Source organism: Teleopsis dalmanni, chromosome 1 (genome assembly GCF_002237135.1).
Source record: "Teleopsis dalmanni isolate 2A chromosome 1, ASM223713v2, whole genome shotgun sequence".
In the NCBI taxonomy this organism is placed as follows: domain Eukaryota; kingdom Metazoa; phylum Arthropoda; class Insecta; order Diptera; family Diopsidae; genus Teleopsis; species Teleopsis dalmanni.
In genome coordinates this window covers 13,245,255-13,266,985 of record NC_051846.1, presented here as the reverse complement: position 1 = coordinate 13,266,985, position 21,731 = coordinate 13,245,255, and the positions used below count along the sequence as shown (strand labels likewise).

General features: G+C 29.7%; 3 protein-coding genes across 7 annotated transcripts; 2 read left to right on the top strand and 1 right to left on the bottom strand.

Moving 5' to 3' along the window:
* Nucleotides 1–777: 777 nt before the first annotated feature.
* LOC119665513 (steroid hormone receptor ERR2) lies at nt 778–6,684 on the bottom strand. Of its 2 annotated transcripts, none has more exons than XM_038074736.1 (3): nt 6,375–6,684; nt 1,986–2,619; nt 778–1,911 (listed from the first exon to the last, which is right to left on the bottom strand). In XM_038074736.1, the coding sequence occupies exons 2-3, from the start codon at nt 2,592–2,594 to the stop codon at nt 1,006–1,008; spliced, it is 1,515 nt and encodes a 504-aa protein (XP_037930664.1). In that variant the 5' UTR covers nt 2,595–2,619; nt 6,375–6,684; the 3' UTR covers nt 778–1,005. The 2 variants fall into 2 exon arrangements, with proteins under 2 accessions (XP_037930664.1, XP_037930665.1); XM_038074737.1 differs by lacking the exon at nt 6,375–6,684 and adding an exon at nt 2,841–2,931.
* Nucleotides 6,685–10,064: 3,380 nt separating this feature from the next.
* Nucleotides 10,065–11,543, top strand: LOC119670100 (protein phosphatase 1 regulatory subunit 7). The gene has a single exon (XM_038080217.1). It carries the CDS (start codon nt 10,321–10,323, stop codon nt 11,401–11,403), a length of 1,083 nt encoding a protein of 360 aa, XP_037936145.1. The 5' UTR covers nt 10,065–10,320; the 3' UTR covers nt 11,404–11,543.
* Nucleotides 11,544–14,452: 2,909 nt separating this feature from the next.
* On the top strand, nt 14,453–20,007 carry LOC119668823 (WD repeat domain phosphoinositide-interacting protein 2). 4 transcript variants are annotated; one of them, XM_038078469.1, is made up of 8 exons: nt 14,453–14,527; nt 14,827–15,000; nt 15,783–15,935; nt 16,192–16,363; nt 16,439–17,022; nt 17,348–17,506; nt 18,995–19,122; nt 19,222–20,007. In XM_038078469.1, exons 3-8 carry the CDS (start codon nt 15,865–15,867, stop codon nt 19,332–19,334), a joined length of 1,227 nt encoding a protein of 408 aa, XP_037934397.1. In that variant the 5' UTR covers nt 14,453–14,527; nt 14,827–15,000; nt 15,783–15,864; the 3' UTR covers nt 19,335–20,007. The 4 variants fall into 4 exon arrangements, with proteins under 4 accessions (XP_037934397.1, XP_037934396.1, XP_037934399.1 ...); XM_038078468.1 differs by having other exon boundaries at nt 14,475–14,568; XM_038078471.1 differs by having other exon boundaries at nt 14,476–14,568; nt 17,363–17,506; nt 19,222–20,006.
* Nucleotides 20,008–21,731: the final 1,724 nt, after the last annotated feature.

The following is a 21,731-nucleotide window of genomic DNA, read 5'->3' as shown; positions in this document are numbered from 1 at the left end:
CGAAACTGCTGGATGTTGATTCACAGAATTATATCAGACATATCAATGTCGTGATAAAGCTCGTACAGTTCGTGCTTCATTCACATGCGGTAGTCATCGCCAACTCGTAGAGGACCAAAGATCTTACGAAGAACTTTTCTCTCGAAAACTGTGATTATATTGATTTATTTAAATGTCTCACGTTGTATATATAGACATGTTCTATTTTAAAAATTAAATGAACCTTTAACCACAATCTAAATATTTATTTTCAATTTTCACGAATTTTATTACAAACAAACAGTGGTTCTCTAATATAATCTTAAATCTAATTTAAGTTACAGTAATGCTAATATATAAATGTTTAGGTCTTTGTTTAGTAACATGAATTTTTCGTCCTTTCCTAGGATGAGGTATTTTTAGTTTTGCCAATTCTAGCAAGTATTTTGAAGTAATTTTTACTGTCTACAATTATTTAATATTACAATATTTTATAATATATACGCATAAATATATTATACATTCTGTTGTTTTTAAAAGAAAATTAATCAATTAATCTTACAGTTTAAGAAGAAAGTGTTTGATGAAAAACAGTTACCAAAAGAAAAGCTAAAGGTAGTAAGTAGTACAATTTCACAATGTAAAAAAAGTTAAACAAATTAATTATCTTTTTTGTTCATTTGAAATGAGTATACATACGAGTATATAATGTATATAAGTATATGTATGAAGACTTATTAATCTTTGTTGAAGTAGTTTTCTGATACTGTACAAATATATATGATACTTCATTCTACACTTCTACACAGTGTGTTTTTGCTTAGAACCTTTCTCTATATTAATCTCGAGGTATGTTATATTATCGTTTAATATATTATTGTGTTACACCAAAACTCATAACATAAATACATAATAATTAACTTTGCACCTTAGTTTATAGACTAAATTAAAACTACAGTATTGCTTAACAGAAAGTACAGAAGTCAAGAAAGCAGAGACTTATTTGCTTTTTAATAAAATGCGTTCTCACCTCGAAACAGGTTCAAGCATTTCTTGAAAGAGCTTCTTGAGATTGATTGTGCCCTCATGGCTTACATTACGCCAGAATCGCCTTAAAATGCCGTCAGCCTGACGAAATGATGGCAATATTAGCAGTAATTGTTGTTGATGCGATACAGCAGCAGTGTGTCGTAAGAGAAATACTACATCATTCAGAGAACTCAAAATGGTGTCGCGAAATAAACGCAATGAGCTTTGGTCGTCAAGCAATATATCACAATTGGAAAGCAGTAACGCTTTCAGCAGGTAATATTCTTCTCTTCGAGGTGAAATACGTTCCAAACGTTGAGCGATTTGTACACAGTGATAATAAAATTCGGAATAGCCACATTCTTTAGCTAGCAGTTCATCCATCCAAACGTCTGTGGCGAAACAGAGTTTACCATTGAATGGCAATGAACGAAACGTAAGTTGCAACGTTAAAATTTCAGCCCAAGAAACTTGTAATAATTTCATTTGGTCGTTAAGTGGAAGATCTGTAAAACCAGGTAACTGCTTGGCCCAACCAATGACACCTACCAATTCTTTATCGTAAATATCACTGAGAACGCAGAGAATCTCTTGTGGGTCGTTATTGTTATTCTGAAAAATGCATGTGCCAATTGGAGGTGTGCTTGCTGTTGAGGCATTGCTGTTATTCAACTCTATTTTAATTTGTGAGCTGCTATTCTCATCGGAGGTTGTGGTATGCGGTTGTTGCTGCACTGTTAATGTATCAGGCTCATATGAATTCAACACTTCCAATATTTTAACGTCTTCTAATGAAGTAGTGCCCGATTGATATTGTAATTGCATGGTTTGATATGAATTCGAAACAGGATTGCGACGATATTTCTGTCTTCCACCGCGTACACGATCTAACCGTACTCCTTCCTGAAAAAAATAAACATTATAAGATTTCCAAGCTATGCCAAGCTATTCGAGTTACAATGCCCATGAGTACAAACCTTTAACATGCCCATGAGCAAACATTTCTGAAAACGACAGGCCTGGCATGCTTTACGGCGACGCTTATTTATTTCGCATTCATTGTTGGCAGGACAAGTATATTCAATATTGCCTTGTATGGTGCGTTTAAAAAAGGCTTTACACGCCTCACAACTGGCAACGCCATAATGAAAACCAGAGGCTACATCTCCACAAACCAAACACAAACGCCTCAGTTCATCTCTTATGGAACCACTGCTGTTGCCTCCGCCAGTTGTGCTACCGTTTGTATTGGCACTGTTTTCGTTCTTCAGGCAGACGTTGTGCAAATCATTGGTTAGTGTTGTTGTGGAACTACACATTTGTCGTTCTGGCGATACGGAAGGCGACGATTTACTAACACTGTTATAGCTTGTTGAGTTGGAAGTAGAAGTATTGCCCAAGCCCCCACAACTACTGCTGCTTGTGTTGGTACCATTCGAATATGAATTCGAGCGATTGACGCCAATGTTTGTTGAGGTTGTGGGACTGCAGCAATATGCCGTATTGCCAGATGTGGAAGATGTATCAACCTCCTGCTTTATTTGCAGCACACTTAAACCATCCGACATATTTAGTGATTTTTTCATTTATTGCAAATACGAACTCACAGACCTATAAGTATAAATATATTAATATATGGTTAATAATTTTATTGAAAGATAAGTAAAAATTATTTAAATATGTTAGAAGTGGACTCGAGCTATTAACTTGGAACCGATATAAAGAATTATTAATAATTTATGTTTTCAATACTGACTCTTAACTGAGCACAAAGTACGGGGGTTCTATATACACAAGGAACGGAATTATATTATTTTTGCAGTGTACACTACCAGTTATATAACACCGTATTCAAATTGAGCTTTTAAGTATTTGCACGTAATTCATTCCTCATTTAAAAACACTTAAACAGTTCAATCAAAGTATTCATTTATTTATATTAATTATATTAACAATTGTTATTGTTATTGTTATTGTTTATTGATATTTGTGGGAACACATTAACACTTCATATTTAATAATTTTTTGTAGTGTAGTGTAGTATTGTTGTTGTTATTTGCGTGTTGAAGAGTTAGTTCTTGCAGTTCTTGAGCTTAAGACTTGGCCATGGCCTTTTGACTTTGAAACATCTGATTTCCCTGTTGGAGAGCCAATAAAATCTGGATTAACAGCTGCTCTTCGTACGTCGCTCACGGAAACAACGTGATATGCAGTTTTTAAAGAACTCGAAATGCAACAATTACTGCAGTACACAAAACAAAAACTGAATAAAAGCTTTCGCATTGATTAGAATTAAGTAAACAAACGGTATAATAACATGGGAGGAAAATCCCCGAGGGGGAGGTGAGCCGTGAAAGCTTAGTACGCAAATAAGTTACGATCAATTTAATTATTAATAAAAGTTATAAAAGTACGAGTCGAGCAATGCATATTTGCACATAGCTAAACTTACAACAACAACAACTACAACAACACCAAAACCCAACAACAAGCTTTGAAAGTTTTCTTGTGCAATACAAAAACAACACATAATGTTTGACAAATTGCATGGAAATTTCAAAATGGAACGCATGATAAAGATTACATAGGCGAGAAGACCAAGTGCAATTATTGATAAGGAAAATAAAAGGGAATGAAAAAAAAATAGGTTTTATATTTTGTGAAAAGAACTTCAAAAAGCGAGTATTAAATAGTGTGGAAAAAATTATTTTAAAGACGGTAAAAAGTTCTCCAGATAATGTAAGTGCTTTGTTTCAAAATCACTGATTATACCAATCTTGACTGTGTGAGAGATTAAACTGTATTGGTAGAAGAGGATGGCAGAGGAGGATGACAACTGTTAACATGTGTTATGTGCCATACAAATTAATTACTTAACCACACTGAGCTACAAGGACAGTAAAGTTTTTTAAAACCAACTACTACGAACAAATTACATGTACGTCATAACAAAATCCGAAGTAATGCTCCGACAAAACCCTCCGACGTAGAGGAAATATAACATGAACATCGACTAACAAAAGATAACGTGATGGTTGAGTATAACAACATCCAAGATGAAATTTGAACTAACCGTTGCCGACAAAAGATAACGTGATGGTTTAGTATAACAACATCCGATATGAAACTTCGACTAACTTTGGTAGAGGAAGGATAATGTGAAGGTTTAGTATAACAACACCCAAGATAATTCTCCGGTTGACCCTTGCAAAGAAAGGATAATGTGAAGGCTTCGTAAAACAACACTCAGGATGATTCTGCGACTGACCCTTGCAAAGAAAACATAATTTGAAGGTTTAGCATAACAACATTGAAGATCACTCTCTGACTAACCCTTGTAGAAAAACGATAAAATGAAGGTTTAGTATAATAACATTGAAGATCAAACTTTGACTTCCACAAGTAGAAAAAAGATAACGTTAAATTCAAGTTTAACTGTATTCAAGATGTAACTTCGATGTAACCCTCGTAAAGGAAGAATAATGCAAAAGTTTAGTATAACAACATTCAAAGTGTAACTTCAACTAATCCTTTCAGTGGAAGAACGAAAGGTTTTTTATAAAAACATTGAAGATAAAACACCGACTAACCCTTGTAGAGTAAGGATAATATGAAGATTTATTCTCCAAGAACACTTTTGATTACTTCACAGATGGTTTCAAGATGGCAAATGGACTGATAACGGCATTTTCTACCAACGAATAAATATCATGTTTTTAAACCTACTTCCAGATTACTAGAGTATCTTTGAGGTGGAATTATTAGCTTAATTCTCATAGTAATAATTTAAATTATTAAACTTTCAGTATTTTAAAAATTAAAGTGAACAACTACAAAAAAATTAAACATTTGATAAAATTAAAATGATATTTATTGTTAACCCACTAACCGATATAAAATATCATATATTACAGTTTATGTATGTCAAGATAATAGAATAAAAATCAAAAATAATAAAAGTAAATAAAAATATCTTATCAATGTGTTGTCTATAAAATTCAAGTGCAGTCAGACCAACCTATCCGGTGTATCATAACAAATCGTTATTTGTGCTTATGTGGGCTTTGGGGTGTAGGTCGCCACTCCAACCTAATCTAGCCCACAAAGCAATAGATGGTTAACAACGTTTAACAATTTTTCAAAATGATTGCTGAAAAAGGTTTTTAGTGAAAAATATCTTTTATTACAAGACACGTCGAATTTATATATTGGAGTTACTATAGTCAATCACCGCTCGATTCCCTAATGAAATTCTAATGCCTGTGTAATTTCAATAAATATAAGATATAAAAAAGACCTGCATTTAATTAAGTACAGGCGAAAGATTAGAAAAAATATAAAAACATAAGGGTTGTCGGTTTCTATGGCGAAATGATTCAGTTAAAAGAGCACTAGTTACGCTTGATCTTTGTAAGTAAAGAAGGCGAGAAGTTTTTTGGCATACGGAAACTCAGCAAATGCTTTATAGAAAATGCTTTATAGGAGTAAGTTCAGGAGAAATATTAAATTATATCGAGGTAGGTTTTTACAGAGCTTTTCGACAGAGTGTTTTGAAAATTCTGTTGGCAGTTTTCATATTCAATGTTTGGGTGCTGTAAGCTGGCACTTATACGTTTGTTTATTTTAATGGATATACAATATTTCATTTAGTTTCATTTAGATAGTTAGCACTATCTATATGTGTGAGTAAAGTGAAGGCGTCTGCATCGTAATTGATACAAATTTATTATAGCACAATTCATACATATGAATATGTGACATATATATTTAATGTACGATTAAATTACTTTAGTAAATGATTAAGATAATGATAACTATAATTGGGTAATAAAATATATAATTTTCATATTAGTATAGTTTTATTAAGATAATATATATTGTTTTGTTATTAAGTCTTGGCATTATTATTTGTAAGCGTAGGTCTCTACATATGTCATATATAAATACTGGATCTAATGAAACTTTGATTTATTGGAAGATTTTTATGGGTCGATTTAAACTCTTTGCTTTCAATTTTATTCATTTAATATATATATACATATTTTTAAAAGAACTATATTAGCAAAAAAACTTTAAACATATCTATTTTCATAGCGTGATAATAAAGTTTATTCCAAATAACAGGGAAACATACGTAAGTTAATTTCACATTGAATGCAATTTATTACAATGCAAAAAATATATGTATAAACAAAAATTTATATATGTATAAACAAAAATATATTAACAATATAAAACAATCTTATACACATATACAATATTTTTATTGGAGAATTATGATGTACGGGATGGGGGTTATTGTTGTGGTATGTGTTGTGGCTTATGCTTATGTGGTTTTCTAAGCACGAAAAAATTCATATACTTACATAAAGTTTATAAATATTTTTATGGCAGCAATGTTAAAAAACTATTGCACATTAGACAAACACGCATCGAAGTATTAATAAGTAAATAATAAGAACTTTACTTTTAATTTGGCATTTTTATATTTGTTTTGCTCGCTCTTTTGTTGTCTGAATTATTTTCCCCAATATTAACCAGTTAAATATTAGAACTTCTTAGATATTATTAACAAATGCCGAATTGACTGCTTCATTTTGAACTTATAAAAGGTACACTATTAAAATGTACTGTTTTCTTTAAAATTTGTAGATTAATTATTGTTACAAAACAAAAATCTTCTCCATTTTAATAATAGTATTTAGACATCCAAAATATTTTTCGAACTTCTTTAGTATTATCTGTTTCACCTGTCGGTTTTTTCAATCAACTAAACATATTTTTAATAATTTAGCATCACATTATTTTTATAAAATATTATTTATTTCTTTTGGAAAAAAGGATTAGAACACGAAAATAACATAAAACGGAATTGTCAAAAAAGTTTATTTCTTTAATTGCTTTTATCTGTACATGTTGATAGCGCGAAGTAAGAGCTGTCAAAACGCTGTGCTTTTCAAAGTGTGTAAAGATAACTAATAGCTAAAAAATTGTAGTTTATAACATTGATAACACTACTAATAGTGTGTACACTGTATTGTGACATATGGTTTATTTGCAACAATCTATTACTGTAATTACAAGCAGTACTTATAAACTAATTTTAATGATGAAGCTAATAATAAGTATTAAGTTGTAAAAAAAGTAGGGTTTCCGTTACAATAAGTTATGCTTTGACATTAGATATAAAATAGTTATTTATATGAATATTTTGTATTTCTTAGGTGCCTGCATAAATAAACTAACAGTTCTTTTACAGTTGATGTTAACTATTTTTTTTTGTGTATTACTTAACAAAAATTTCATGATATATTAAGGAATAAAACTAAACAAGCAATTGAACCTTAAACCTTGACATAACCTGCAATTATTAGTAATTTACCACATTCAGATAAATAAGTTGTTTTGAATGTAAATAATAATCAAACCAAAAACTTCATTCTAAATTTTGCTAAAATTACCATTAATACAATTCTTCTCTGAACAGACCGGCCCCACTTTAGGTCTTTGAGTTTAAATCAACAAGATAAATTATGAACGGTAAAATGTGCCATACAAACAATGAAACCATCAATAAAACAACTCTGTTAAAACTTGTATTGATTTATGACAATTAATGAAACTATTAAAATTTTTCAAACTGGAAATTTTAATAAAATTATTTTTGTTGTTTTTGAATTTTATATAAATAAAACAATTACGCTTTTTTACATATTGCATTGCATTAATATACAGTCAGCGACAAAACTCTACATACACCCCCCATTTTTGCTAGCTCGTAAATCCAAGGACATAGTAGAAAAAAGTAATGATACAGTTTTGTTTAGAACTGTTTTTTATTAATAATAAACAAAAGAAAATCCATTCATCAATATAAATTAACAAAGTTATTCGAAAAAAACCTAAAAAAATCATTGACAAAAGTCTACATACACTTCATTGGTTGTTAGATATAGTCGACAGTAATTTAAATGTTAAACGGGAAAGTACCGTTTTTCATATTTCATGCTTGTGGCATGAGTCATACATTTATATAATGCACTTAGTTGTGCTTTGAGAGTGGTATTTAATTGACACGAGGGGTCCACGAAAAGAATTTCAAGTAATATGCGAAATTTGGTTATTAAACATAGAAATGAAAAAAAACCTTATGGTAAAAGTATCAAAATTAGTAAATTTGACTCGATCAACAATTCAGACGATAATAAAAAATTATAAAAATAGTGGTTCTATTGAAAATAAGCCTCGCAGTGGCCGCCCAAGGATACTCATACGTAGGGATGTCAGCTTGGTTTTAAAAGAAGTTAACAAAAATCCGAAAGTAAGTGCCTTAAAATTAGTCGAACACATTGCTAATGCAACTGGAAAGCATGTCAATCCACGTATAGTACAAAGAACGTTGAACAGCCACGGTTTTCATGATAAAATACCACGCAAAGAACCTTTAATTTCTGAAAAAAACCGAAAGCTGCGCTTGGAGTTTGCCAAACAATATAAAGAAAAGAATTTTGATTTCGGGGAGCAAGTTTTATTTACTGATGAATCCAAATTCAATATATTTGAAAGCGATGGGAAAGCTAAAGTTTGGAGGAAAGCGAAAACAGCACTGAACCCGAAACATATAATGCCAACTGTAAAGCATGGTGGTGGCAGTGCTATGGTTTGGGGAGCCGTAGCTGCAACTGAAGTAGGAAAAATAGCTTTGACGTGGATTGACATGCTTTCCAGTTGCATTAGCAATGTGTTCGACTAATTTTAAGGCACTTACTTTCGGATTTTTGTTAACTTCTTTTAAAACCAAGCTGACATCCCTACGTATGAGTATCCTTGAGCGGCCACTGCGAGGCTTATTTTCAATAGAACCACTATTTTTATAATTTTTTATTATCGTCTGAACTGTTGATCGAGTCAAATTTACTAATTTTGATACTTTTACCATAAGGTTTTTTTTCATTTCTATGTTTAATAACCAAATTTCGCATATTACTTGAAATTCTTTTCGTGGACCCCTCGTGTCAATTAAATACCACTCTCAAAGCACAACTAAGTGCATTATATAAATGTATGACTCATGCCACAAGCATGAAATATGAAAAACGGTACTTTCCCGTTTAACATTTAAATTACTGTCGACTATATCTAACAACCAATGAAGTGTATGTAGACTTTTGTCAATGATTTTTTTAGGTTTTTTTCGAATAACTTTGTTAATTTATATTGATGAATGGATTTTCTTTTGTTTATTATTAATAAAAAACAGTTCTAAACAAAACTGTATCATTACTTTTTTCTACTATGTCCTTGGATTTACGAGCTAGCAAAAATGGGGGGTGTATGTAGAGTTTTGTCGCTGACTGTATATTGCCATTTATTAAAATAAAAGCGTTAATTGCAAATAATTGTGTAGCTTGAACGAGATATTAGTATTCTTATTACCTGTCACTTATTTTTAGGTTATTTCGATGAGATATCAAAACATATGTAAGAGGGCAATGCATATGGGCCGTGCTCTAAATAATATGCCGTAATAAAAAGAACAGTCCATGGGATATTGGCTGCCTCTGAATAATAAATCAATAGCGAAGGAAAGACTATGTGTTTGTTCAAGCACTTTTTTGCATAATCTATTTGAATGGAATTATTTTTTTATAATAAATTATATAAAAGAGACTTCACTGATTCATTTATGTGAATAACGTCATTTTTATGAGTTGTATTTTTGCACGTTTATAAAAATAAATATGCACGAATTGTAAGATTAGGTGTAAAATACAATTAACTTAACAAAGATGCAACAATAAGTATTATTTTTTATCAAAATAGTATTTAAGTTTTTTATGCAATACTTAAAAGCGATGTTTTTTACTGAAATTTATTGTTAAACTGCTTTTAATAAACTTAAGGTGGTTTTATGCAGAATTCAAGGGTAAGGGTGAAATCATTTCTAAGTAAGTATAAATTTAAACTAATTTAAATTTTCTTACATGTCTAAAAAACATATTTAATTCAGATTTGAAATTCTTCATAAATAAAATCATTTGTTAAATATATTTCATATATTATAGTCAATTAGTTTGATTATATAAAATGGGAATACATGAAGAAGATATATAATGACTGATTGCGATATGCAATCACTTTCAAACTGTATTAATTACATTTGCAAATATTTTTAGCTGGCAACGTTTGCCCTATAAGCCAAAACTTGTTAAATTTTTTGGTTTAGTCGGCATTCTTTGTTTAAGAACTTTTTATAAATTTATTGTATTAAAATCACAGTAACAACAATTTGAAAATTATTTTGTTAGCAACATGTCAGACAAAAAGAAAGAAGCAACAGACGTCAATAATGAAGCTGTTACATTTGGTGCTCGAAATGATGTAAAGAATTCGCCGGAGCAGAAATCTGACTCATCTGATGATGAAAAACATCCAGGCTCAAAGAAACGAGATATGTGTCAAAAAGCAGCTGTGGTCTCCACAGAAGTTCAACACTTGCAGGAAAAAGTAGCATCTATTGAAGATGTGGTCCTTATTGATCCAGATACGTTGGAGCTAGATCTGAACCATCATCGCATCGAGAAACTCGAGAATTTCGAGCCTTTGAAGAGGATTGAAAGATTGTTTCTTCGTTGGAATCTTGTTAAAAAGATTGAAAATATAGAAATGTTAACAACGCTTGTTGAGATCGAATTTTATGATAACCAAATAACAAAAATCGAGAATCTAGATGCACTTACAAATTTGGAAATACTTGATTTGAGCTTTAACCGTTTAACTCAGATTGAAAACTTGGAAAAGTTGACCAAGTTAACTAAGTTGTATCTCTCGTCTAACAGGTTGAAACTCATTGAAAATGTTGGTATGTTAAGTAATTTAACAATGCTGGAGTTGGGCGATAATAAAATCCGTAAAATTGAAAACCTTGAAACTCTCGTCAATTTGCGTCAGTTATACCTTGGGAAAAATAAGATCACGAAAATTGAAAATCTCGAACAGTTGGTTAATTTGCAGAGTTTAAGCTTACCTGCAAATCGTATTACGAAAATAGAAAATCTTGATAAGCTGGTGAACTTGACAGAATTATACTTATCAGAGAATGGTATTGAAAAAATTGAAAATTTGGAACATAACATCCAATTGGATACATTAGACTTGGCCAAGAATCGCCTTAAGTCTGTGGACAACGTTGAAGGGTTGACAGTTCTGCAGGATTTATGGCTTAATGATAACAATATTGACCGTTGGCCAAATTTGGAAGTGCTTAAAGTGAACAAATCTCTTTCAACCCTTTACTTAGAGCGAAATCCAGTATCGAAGGATCCAATGTATCGATTGAAGTTAAAGAATATCTTGCCTTGGCTTGAACAAATTGATGCTACTCTATGCCGATAGATTTAAGTTTTTATAAATTTTTCTTTTGAACTTATTTTGTTAACGTTATAAACTATTAAGTGATTTGATCAAAGATACATTAATATCAATAAATTTACGTTTGGATTATTTCTTTTTCACGTGTACCAATGAAATAAGTATTAAATATATGAACAAAGGATGTAAAATGAATATTTAATTTAATTTGTTTCTATTCTGCAGAACGGAATTTCGGTTTTGTTTCTATAACTAGAGTTGCGGCAAGGTTTTGTTCATAGATGCCTTTAGATGCAGTCTATTTACATGGTACGGTAGGTTAGGTTGCACGGGTGGCCTTGTGCCCAAACCCCACTTGAACTTAAATAATAGTCCTTTATATAATAAAAGTACGTTAGGGGATATTGTTAAGATGGCAAGTTTTTTAAGAAAAATCTTCTTAATCATTTCATAGGTTGCATTTTTTGTGTGCTTGTCCATACTCCGGCGAAGTAAATAAGAGTTGATTAACAGGGCGAAGGACCTAATAGTCCAGTTCTTTATTCTTAGTTAACTTTAAATTTAATTTTAATGTTAACTCACAAATAAATAAATAAAATTAGAGTTGATTAATGACATTGTGATATTTAATCTTATTTTTTAAAATGCGATTGTTATTAAAAAACACTGATATGGAAGTATTGAGAAAGATCGAAGTCAATCAAGTTACTTAAAAGTTTTGGTGAACTATTTGCGTGATTCCACTTCATCACATTTTGCAAAAGTATTAATTTTAGATAAAAGTGAAATTTTAAATTAAAACTATAAAGCATACTTTTGTTAAGGTCGGGAAGTAAATGATATCTTATTAAGTTTATATTGAATTGCATAAAATTCTGATCCTCTTTGGTTGGTTTGTATGGTTTTTGTATGAAGGGCAAGCCTTATCAATTCATGGCTCTGCAAATACGACATACTTTGCTTAGCCTTACTTTTTTATGGATATCATTTTAGTTCTCCTATTTAACAATAGATTTTCAACAATTACCATATCCAATATTTTAGTGTCATTATACGGCTTAATAGCCATAATCTTCTATTATTTGTCTTTAATTTTTTATTATGTTTTAGCCAATAATAATAATTTAATAATAATAATAATAATAAGCAGATATACTGAGTTAGCAGTGGAAACTAAACGAAACTGGAACCTGAAGGTATAATTGACAAACATCTCTGTACAAATATGAGCTCCTTTGGACATCCGCAAAACCTCGTTGATACCGTGCAGAAGTCAGAGATCATCGATACCTGTCATATCACCTGTCATACATAGCTTTTTTGTTTCAAGCTAAGACTTCCAAAATGTATTTTTATACCCATTAAGGAGAAATAAATAAATAATAACAATAATAATACTAATAATTTTTGAAAGAACATTCAATCGAATATTTCGGTTCATAGTCAAGAAACGGACTTTAAAAACTTGGTTGCAAATTACAGGTTGCTTACACCACCAATCGAAGTAATATACTCCCAAAGACAACAAATACAGCTTTTTTTAGAAACTATAGAATCGTATAGGTGAAACAAGATCGGTATTCTTATAACTTATATTAACACAATCCTCTAATCTTTCATGCCAATAAAATTTAATTTGAGTTTTGAAAATGGATTTCTTCATCATTTAACACTTTTTAAAAATGGAAGTTATATATATAATTTATATTCTGTTAAGTCAATAGTATTTGAAAAAAATAAATCTTTTTTAATCACTAAATTTGAATAACGTAAATTAAAGGTGAGTTGACTTTTTGTGTTTACACACTGGTCCACGATTACACTTTCAATCCATAAATTATATACGGACAATAAAAAACCAACATATTTTCCTAAGACCACTGATCAATTTTTTCATTATTACCTTCCCTTTTCTATTCGAAATATATTTCTTCAGAAATTTTATTATTTTTTGTAAGAATACTAAAATAGATTTCCACAACTAATGGACAATAAACACGAAAAATAAACAGCATAAAACAGCTGTTTGTGAGTTTTATATAAAAAAAGTTTTCAAAGTTTGCATGTGTTGTTATAATAGCCCGTGGAAATCTATATGGCAGATATATGGAAGTGTCAAAGGGGAAAGGATTGTTTGGAAGCAATCACGTCGATTCTGTTGTGGCTCCAGAAGCTTAGCATGGCTTGGTGGCGGATCCGTTATGCTCGTCGATTTTCGTGTGGGATTTTTGGCAATTAGTTCCTATATATTACATCAAAAAAAAAAATTATGCTAATATATCTGCTAATACCTATATAAAGTTTTTAACCTTCCTACCTATTAGTATGGGCCAGTCGGTTGGTTTGAATACAACATCTCTATAATATCCTATCAGTTGTGATGTGGGCCAATATAAACTATTGTTATCACGATTTGCTTATCCGACATATTTCCTTTGTTGTCTTTAATCCACTCTGTATAATTTACTTCAGGTCAACTTATCATACCACAAGTACTCCCTTTGAGCTTTTTATTTTCTGAGCATTATTGCTGAGCCATCATCGCTTGATTAAGGATCGGTGAGATTTTAAGTGAAGCTAACCCGGATTAATAAAGTCGAAGAAAATTAGATTCAAATTGGTGTATGTATTAGGACATGAAATGGTTATAACATTTACAGAAATTTATAGAGATTGTATTTTCATTTGGGTCAAATTGATTTGTTTTCTTGGCTTTGTCTGGATTATTGAAATTATTATAAGGATATGGGTGGTGTTCAAATTACCACAACGTCCGAGTTATCGAGAGCATGCTGTATTATAATAATATTTGATCCCTGCTCTTCAATCACTCACACAAAATTGACAATAATCTTAATATTTATTATGTACAACGACAAATTCTTTGAACATGATTATAATAAGACAAATAAATTTAAATCAATTATAAATGAGTTTATTTTAAAAGGTTGAAATTCTCTTCGAATAGTTTTTAAAATGTACTATTATTTTTTCGCCTTTTATTTGCTTCCCGCGATTGAAAGGTTTGAAAATGTGCTACATGTTTTGCCGCCTTTAAAAAGTAGTGGAATGAGAGAAGTGCAAAGAACACTGTTCAATATTACCAACCGAAAGAAAAGCAGTGCAATTTTCGAGCTCGAAAAGTAAAGTAAGTCGTTGCTAGAAGTAAATAAATAAAAACAGAATTTGGTAATTGCAAATTTTATGCATTAAATTAAAATTATATTAAGAGTTTAAAAATTATAATTATTGTAAAAAATATGTAATTTCGTATGTTTATATGTTTTTTTTAACAACAATTGTATGTGAATATAAAATAAATATTATATTTTTACTAAAACGAAGTATAACTGCGCTATTAAAACTTTTTAAATATTTAAATAATTTAATATTGCAAAATAAACTTATATTGTTCTTATAGTTAAAGCAATTTTATATATTTTTCAGTGAACAATATAAATTAAGTTATCTTATATATAAGGAAAAAATACAAAAACAAAATAAATTGATAAAGACCACGATAAAGGAGAAAGCAACAAAACAAAGAAGAAGGATTTTCGCATAGGTGCGCGCTGGTAACAAAGAAAGGATCAAATTATTTGCAGCAAATTCAGACAATCTGTGAGTAATCCTAAATTATTTAGAAATTGGCATAATTATTTATTTCACATATGTTCAGAAATTTGCATTAGCAATTTTTCGTTTGTCAATGCTGAGTAGAAAACAACGTCATTGACGAAAGCTGAAAGTCTAAAACATCCACAATGCGTTAGTAGCGTTAAGGCACTGAGAATTAGTTGATTTACTGTTTTCGTCAGATTGTGCAAGAGATATTGCAATGCGTTTACTAAAAATAATCAGTGGAATAAATAAATAATTTCATTATAATATATTTATTTTTTTTACTGCGTAAATAAGTTGGTAAAACGACCCCTCGTTTGCGCTATCAAACGGGCAAGAGGAGAGCGTTTGATAATTTTCCACAGGTTAGTGACTTGATGGTCAGCAGAAGAAATTATAATATTTTGAATAAAAACTGCATTTATCTTGTTTCAATTACTTAATTAAAATATATTTGGAAGTTGATTTGAAATTTCATTATTAGAATAATTCTTAATCCCGTTATTATTATTTTTATGTTTTAAAATGAGGAAAAGTGTGAAGAGAAGGTAAAAATTATATGCGCCAGATAATTTCTTTTGATATCCATATTCAATTTGTGCCAATATGGAAACCAATGAATTAGCTTCAATAACTTGTAGATTAAAGATTAGACGTCTATAGTGTTTTAGATTTGAAGATGTTTTCTTATAATAACTTAAAAGACTTTTCTACCGAACATGAGACTGAGACTATTTTAAATAATTAATATAAATTTATGATATATTTATATTTTTTTGCAGAGATTTACTTGACCTTAACAGCCCCAACTCGAAAAAAAAGAAATAGATTTATAAAATTTATATTAAATAAATAACATACAATATGATGAACATTCTTGGGAGACCAGACATTGATGCTGGTGAAGTGTTTGTGAATTTCAATCAAAATGTAACGTAAGTAATTATTTATTATATTTATTTTATCATTTATCTCCAACGGTAAATTGTTAACAGTTTACAAAACATTACACCGCAAAAATAATCACAGTTCATTGAACCCAAGTATATATAGAAAGCTATTTGAATTATATATATCACCCATTTTGTATACAATGTATAATTGTAATTGGTATATGTAAATAACATAGTTTTCTATAATATTTTGGTTTTAATAAATATAACTATTAACTACACATTATTTTTATTACAGTTCTTTAGCAGTTGCCACCAAAGCTGGTTATAGTTTATATAGTTTAGGCTCAATCGATTCCACTTTGGATAAAATTTACAGTTGCCCTTCGGAGGAAATTTTCTTAATTGAACGACTCTTTGAGAGTTCGTTAGTAGCCATAGTTTCTCAAAAAGCACCAAGAAAATTAAGGGTAACATTTTTATTACTTTTATTATTACTTTTTCCATTAACTTATGTCATGATAAAACCGATATATTCATTTTAGGTTTGTCATTTTAAGAAACAGAGCGAAATATGTAACTATTCCTATTCGAATACAATTTTGGCTGTTAAATTGAATCGTGAACGTTTAATTGTATGTCTTGAAGAAAGTCTTTATATACATAATATACAGGATATGAAAGTTGTGCACACCATACGCGATACACCATGCAATCCAAATGGTTTGTGTGCTCTTTCATCATCCGAACAATGTTATTTGGCATATCCTGGTAGTACTACTTCGGGCGAAGTGCAAATATTTGATGCCATCAACTTACATGCTAAAACTATGATTCCTGCTCATGATACTCCACTTGCTGCTATAGCTTTTAGCCCATCTGGCACTGAAATAGCTACCGCCAGTGAGCGTGGCACTGTAATTCGCGTTTTCTCAACTTTAGATGGTGCTAAATTATTTGAACTGCGACGCGGTCTTAAACGTTGCGTATCCATAGCTTCCCTATCATTTAGCACATGTGCAGAATATTTAGTATCTAGTTCAAATACTGAAACTGTACACATATTCCGTTTGGATCGTAGTGCAGCAGAGAATGCTGAAACGAAACAATCATCCGATGATTGGATGGGGTAAGTGGTGTTGGTTTGAAATTTATTGTACAATTTTTTGAGTGTTGGTGTTGGTTCAATTTGTTTTGTGATACTCGTTGCATTAATTTTGAAAATGTTTTGTATGTTTTATTAATGTTTTTGTTTCTTTCTTTGCACAATGACATTTAGTTATACTAAACACGATCACCAACAGTTCTGAAACAATATGGACCATTGCTTTATAATGATTTGATTTCGAATCATCTTGCATTTATTCATTTCTAATTTTAATTTTCTTACACACACATTTTATCTATTTTTCTTTTTATCTTTCGCCGCAAACCTGTCTGCTTTCATACTTAAGTTACTCGTTTTTTAGATTCTTAAGTAAGACTGTAACCAGCGTCTTGCCATCCCAGGTAACTGATGTTTTTAGTCAGGGGCGTGCATTTGCCTCAGTTACGCTACCAGAAGCAGGCATCAGGCGCATGTGTGCGATTGCCACAATACACAAGCAACTGAGGTAAGCGTTGATTCCAAAATAAAGATACTTTGTATTAAATATAAGATACTTATATTTTCATATATGTATAAGACTATAATATGCCAAACTAATCCTAATATGTGTATTTTAGGTATAAGGATATTGATATTTTGCAAAAACAACTTTTTTTTTCTTAGAAATAGTGTAATTTACAATTACTATTTTACCTGTTAATGTTGCCAAGTTATTGTTAGATTTCATATATTCTACATGTGAACAGTTTAAGGATACAAAATAGATTTTTTTATCTATTTTTTTTAAATAAGAATCTGTTAAATAAATTTACGTTTTTGTCAGTATAGGTTTTAGTTTTAATTTTGTAATTCGTAGTTATTATATTTTAAAATGTTGTATATATTTTATTGTTCTTATCAAGCAATTGAATGCAAAATAAGGCAGTTGTCCTACTTTTAAAATAATAAGAAGATATAAAGATTATAGTTATATAGTTGCTATATTTAAACTATTAATATTCTTCATATACAACATTTTATAAAAAATGCAAAAAATATATAAATATATTTCATTTATAAATACTTTAAATAGTATTTATAACATTTAATCCTTTTAATACTTATAAAAAAAATAGGGCTATCGCAAATAATAATTTATTATTTTTAAAATTTTAAATAATATTTTAAATATTTAATATTTATTGTATATAATCAGTTAAGAAAGAAAGAAAAAAGTTAGGGCCATAAATTTTCATTGGACTATGAGGGTTGCCAATCCTTCTACTCCATTCTAGTTCTTTCCATAAAATCGTATCATTACTTAGAATACCTATTTTATTATGAAATAAATAACTCATAAATTATTAAATTTTATTATAACAAGTATTTTAATTATCTATACGGCACGGATTTTATCTGTAATACGGATCTATATATATATATATATATATATATATATATATATATTCAAAATTATCTTATAAAGTCGCAGTGCTGGTGCGATGTCTCTTCTATAATGAAAATCTCATAGGTTATTAAATATTAGTACAAATATTTTAAATATGTGTATATATACAGTATATATAGGCAAATATATGATTCGATTTGTGTCTTTCACTTTGAAACAAGCATTTTTATAGATATAAATTAGATTATTAGATTAGATTAGGTATAGATAAGATTAAATTTTAATATAACATTTATTTGAAATATATATATGGTACTACTATAATACCATAATATATATATTCAAGGCGCAGTTCTGATTCGATTTATCTCTTCCATTATGAAATACATTATTAAGTTTTAATAGAAACACTTTAATAAATATTTATAAAATTTAAATTCCTATATATTCCTACATATCTAATCATTTGCATAAAAATAGAATATTTTAGTTTTATACAATAATACAAATGTTTATTATCTAAATATATATATACATAATATTTATAAAAAAATTTAGTTTTGTTTATGCTATAGCTAATAAATATTGTTTTTAATCTTATTATAGACTCCTAGTTGCTTCACAAGATGGCTATCTATACGTTTATTCCATTCCATCTGTCGAGGGTGGTGAATGTCAACTGATAAAAAAACATGATTTGCGTTTAGATGATAGCTACGCAATGGATGTTAAAGGTGCACATTGATTGAGTAAAATATGACACGACTATTATTTATTTCTTTTTTATTTTTTTTTTTTTTACTTTTTTTTATTATAATATATATATATTTTAGTTGATTCACCACAACCTTTGGGTGGTGGCGGAGTTAACGATGATGCTAAATCTAGCCCCTCTGGACCAAGTTATGCTTCTGCTGTTAAGGGCGATGAAAATGCCTCAACTTAAGCATTCTTATTTTTGTTCAATGTTTTAATTTTTGAATACGTGATAAATTTTTTTATTAATTAATTAATTTCCATCTTGCGATTTTTCTAATCACGAAGTCCATTTCGCGAGGGCAATGAACTTGTTTATTTGAAGTTAACAAGAAACGAACGTTCAAGCTTAAAGTACTTTTAATAATTTTCTAAGATTGAGATTCTAAGATTAATAAATATTTTTGTTTCGGTTTGTGTTTATTGTACGATAATGTTTCGCTTCAAATTTGATTCAAGAAACTTATATATATATTCATTAATTAAATCATCATATGTTAATGTATAAGTTTTTGTGCAAGTTTCGTTTTAAGTTTAGTAATTAAAATTTCATATCCTTTTAGTGATTTCTAACAAATCTACAATAAATTTTTTATATTTAAATAAAAGTTGAATACATCAAACGTTTATTATTTTTATTTCAACTTATATTATTTTAATAGAATTCTAATCATATCCTACAAGTCTTGCAAGAACAAAACAAAACAGAACAGAACAACTATATATACATATATTTACCCACCCAATTCACAATATTTACTCATAAGAATGTGCACACTTCTAGCATTTACCATTAACTTTTTTTTAATTAATTATTTTTACTTTATTAATTAGTAGCTAAGGCATGCAAACTTTAAAAATGTCATATTTACGCATTCACATATATATATAAATTTAATCATTTTAATATATACTATATATAGGTATCGATATATGCATCTAATAGGGTTTACGCGTATTTCATTCTTCGTATTTTCACTCATCTAATAGAATAATTACAATTATAAAAATAAATCAATTTTATGATATATTTTTTGTACAAAATAAAATAACGAAATTATACATTATATTTATTATTTATTAACTAATATTAAATATATTTAAATACATATATGAATTGAAAAATAAAAAGTATATAGCGCAAATTGTTTTCATTATTTAATTAAAATATTTTATTATATTGTTAGTGAAGTCCCTTTTGCAAGGTGTTAAACGGTACTTGGTCGTCGTTGGCGATGAGTGGCTCCAGGACGTAGACCCTACCGTTCTTGGAACCTTACTATATTGTTCGTCTTCTTCACTGTCGCTACAACTAAACTGCAGCCATTATCTACCATGTAACATTTCTCTTGTCTTCACTGTCTTGTAATTGTTTTGTAGTGATTGACGCGTCAAGTTGTGTCAAATAATTTATCTTAATAAATCGGACACAATGATTAGGCAGTTTCACACACTACATGGATAACGTATCTGATTCTTAGGGACTTCATTTAAACTTCCAAACTCTCATCTTGTAATAAAACCTCACGCTTATTGCTTGTATTCAATATTGTACTATGTCCAATCTTATGGGACTAACATAATCGCTACCATGGTTTAATTTTGTTTATTGCTTTTTTTTATATACATATGTATATTCAAATCCGTTGATGCAACAACCATTGGCTGATGGCGGAGTTTTAAGATCAATACTCAAGATTTGATTTCAAAACAATCTTGGTTAGCAATGATACCTTCTCGTGAAAAACATCCTGTGTCTCATTAAACATGGTTTTAAATCCTTTAACTTTTATATCTCTTTCCATTTTCATGGGTAAGACACTTGATCCCTTATTATTATGCATGGAATGCTGAGTTCTTACTTAGCATAGTTACTATTGCAATCAAACCTAAGTTTTCGGCATTAGGCAACTGTTTCCATGACGGTTTTTATTGAGTTTCACTGCAACGTTACTGATCTGTCGGAATAATTTTTTAGAGTATGTTGTTCTTGCTGCAGATCGTAGAGAAATTGTGACCGTGAAGTAGATCCCTTAAAGCTTTTTACATTGTATTTTGGAGCATGCAAAGAGATTGTTGAGTAAAGAGTTCGCCTGTATTAATCCGGGCCTGGTATTTTACTTCCTACCTTTGGACACTTCTGTTGGAAACATGCAACTTCATACGGACAACGTCTAACTGATAGAGATGTGTTAGAAGCAGATATATGAAAGTAAAATTTAAGCTTTTTAAGTCTCTCCTTTAATAGATGAGATATAACAAATAACAATCGGTGTTAAGGTAACTAGATACTGATGATATACATTATGCAATAAAACTGAAATATTTTGTAGATGTGTTTAGGCTTATGAACTACTCGTGTGATATACATATGTCGTTCAGAATATCACATTCGGGTATTTTAACCTAAGAAATGAAATTTGTGGACATAATAAACTCAATGTCAAGATTAAAGTACTTTACTATATGAAACTGATCCACCCATTCTTAAGTTATGCCTTAAGTTCACCACAATCAGTTGAAATTGATGTTGGACTTTAGAAGAAGAGTTCTTCTGGATTGTATCAAATACAAGCGCTGGCAAATA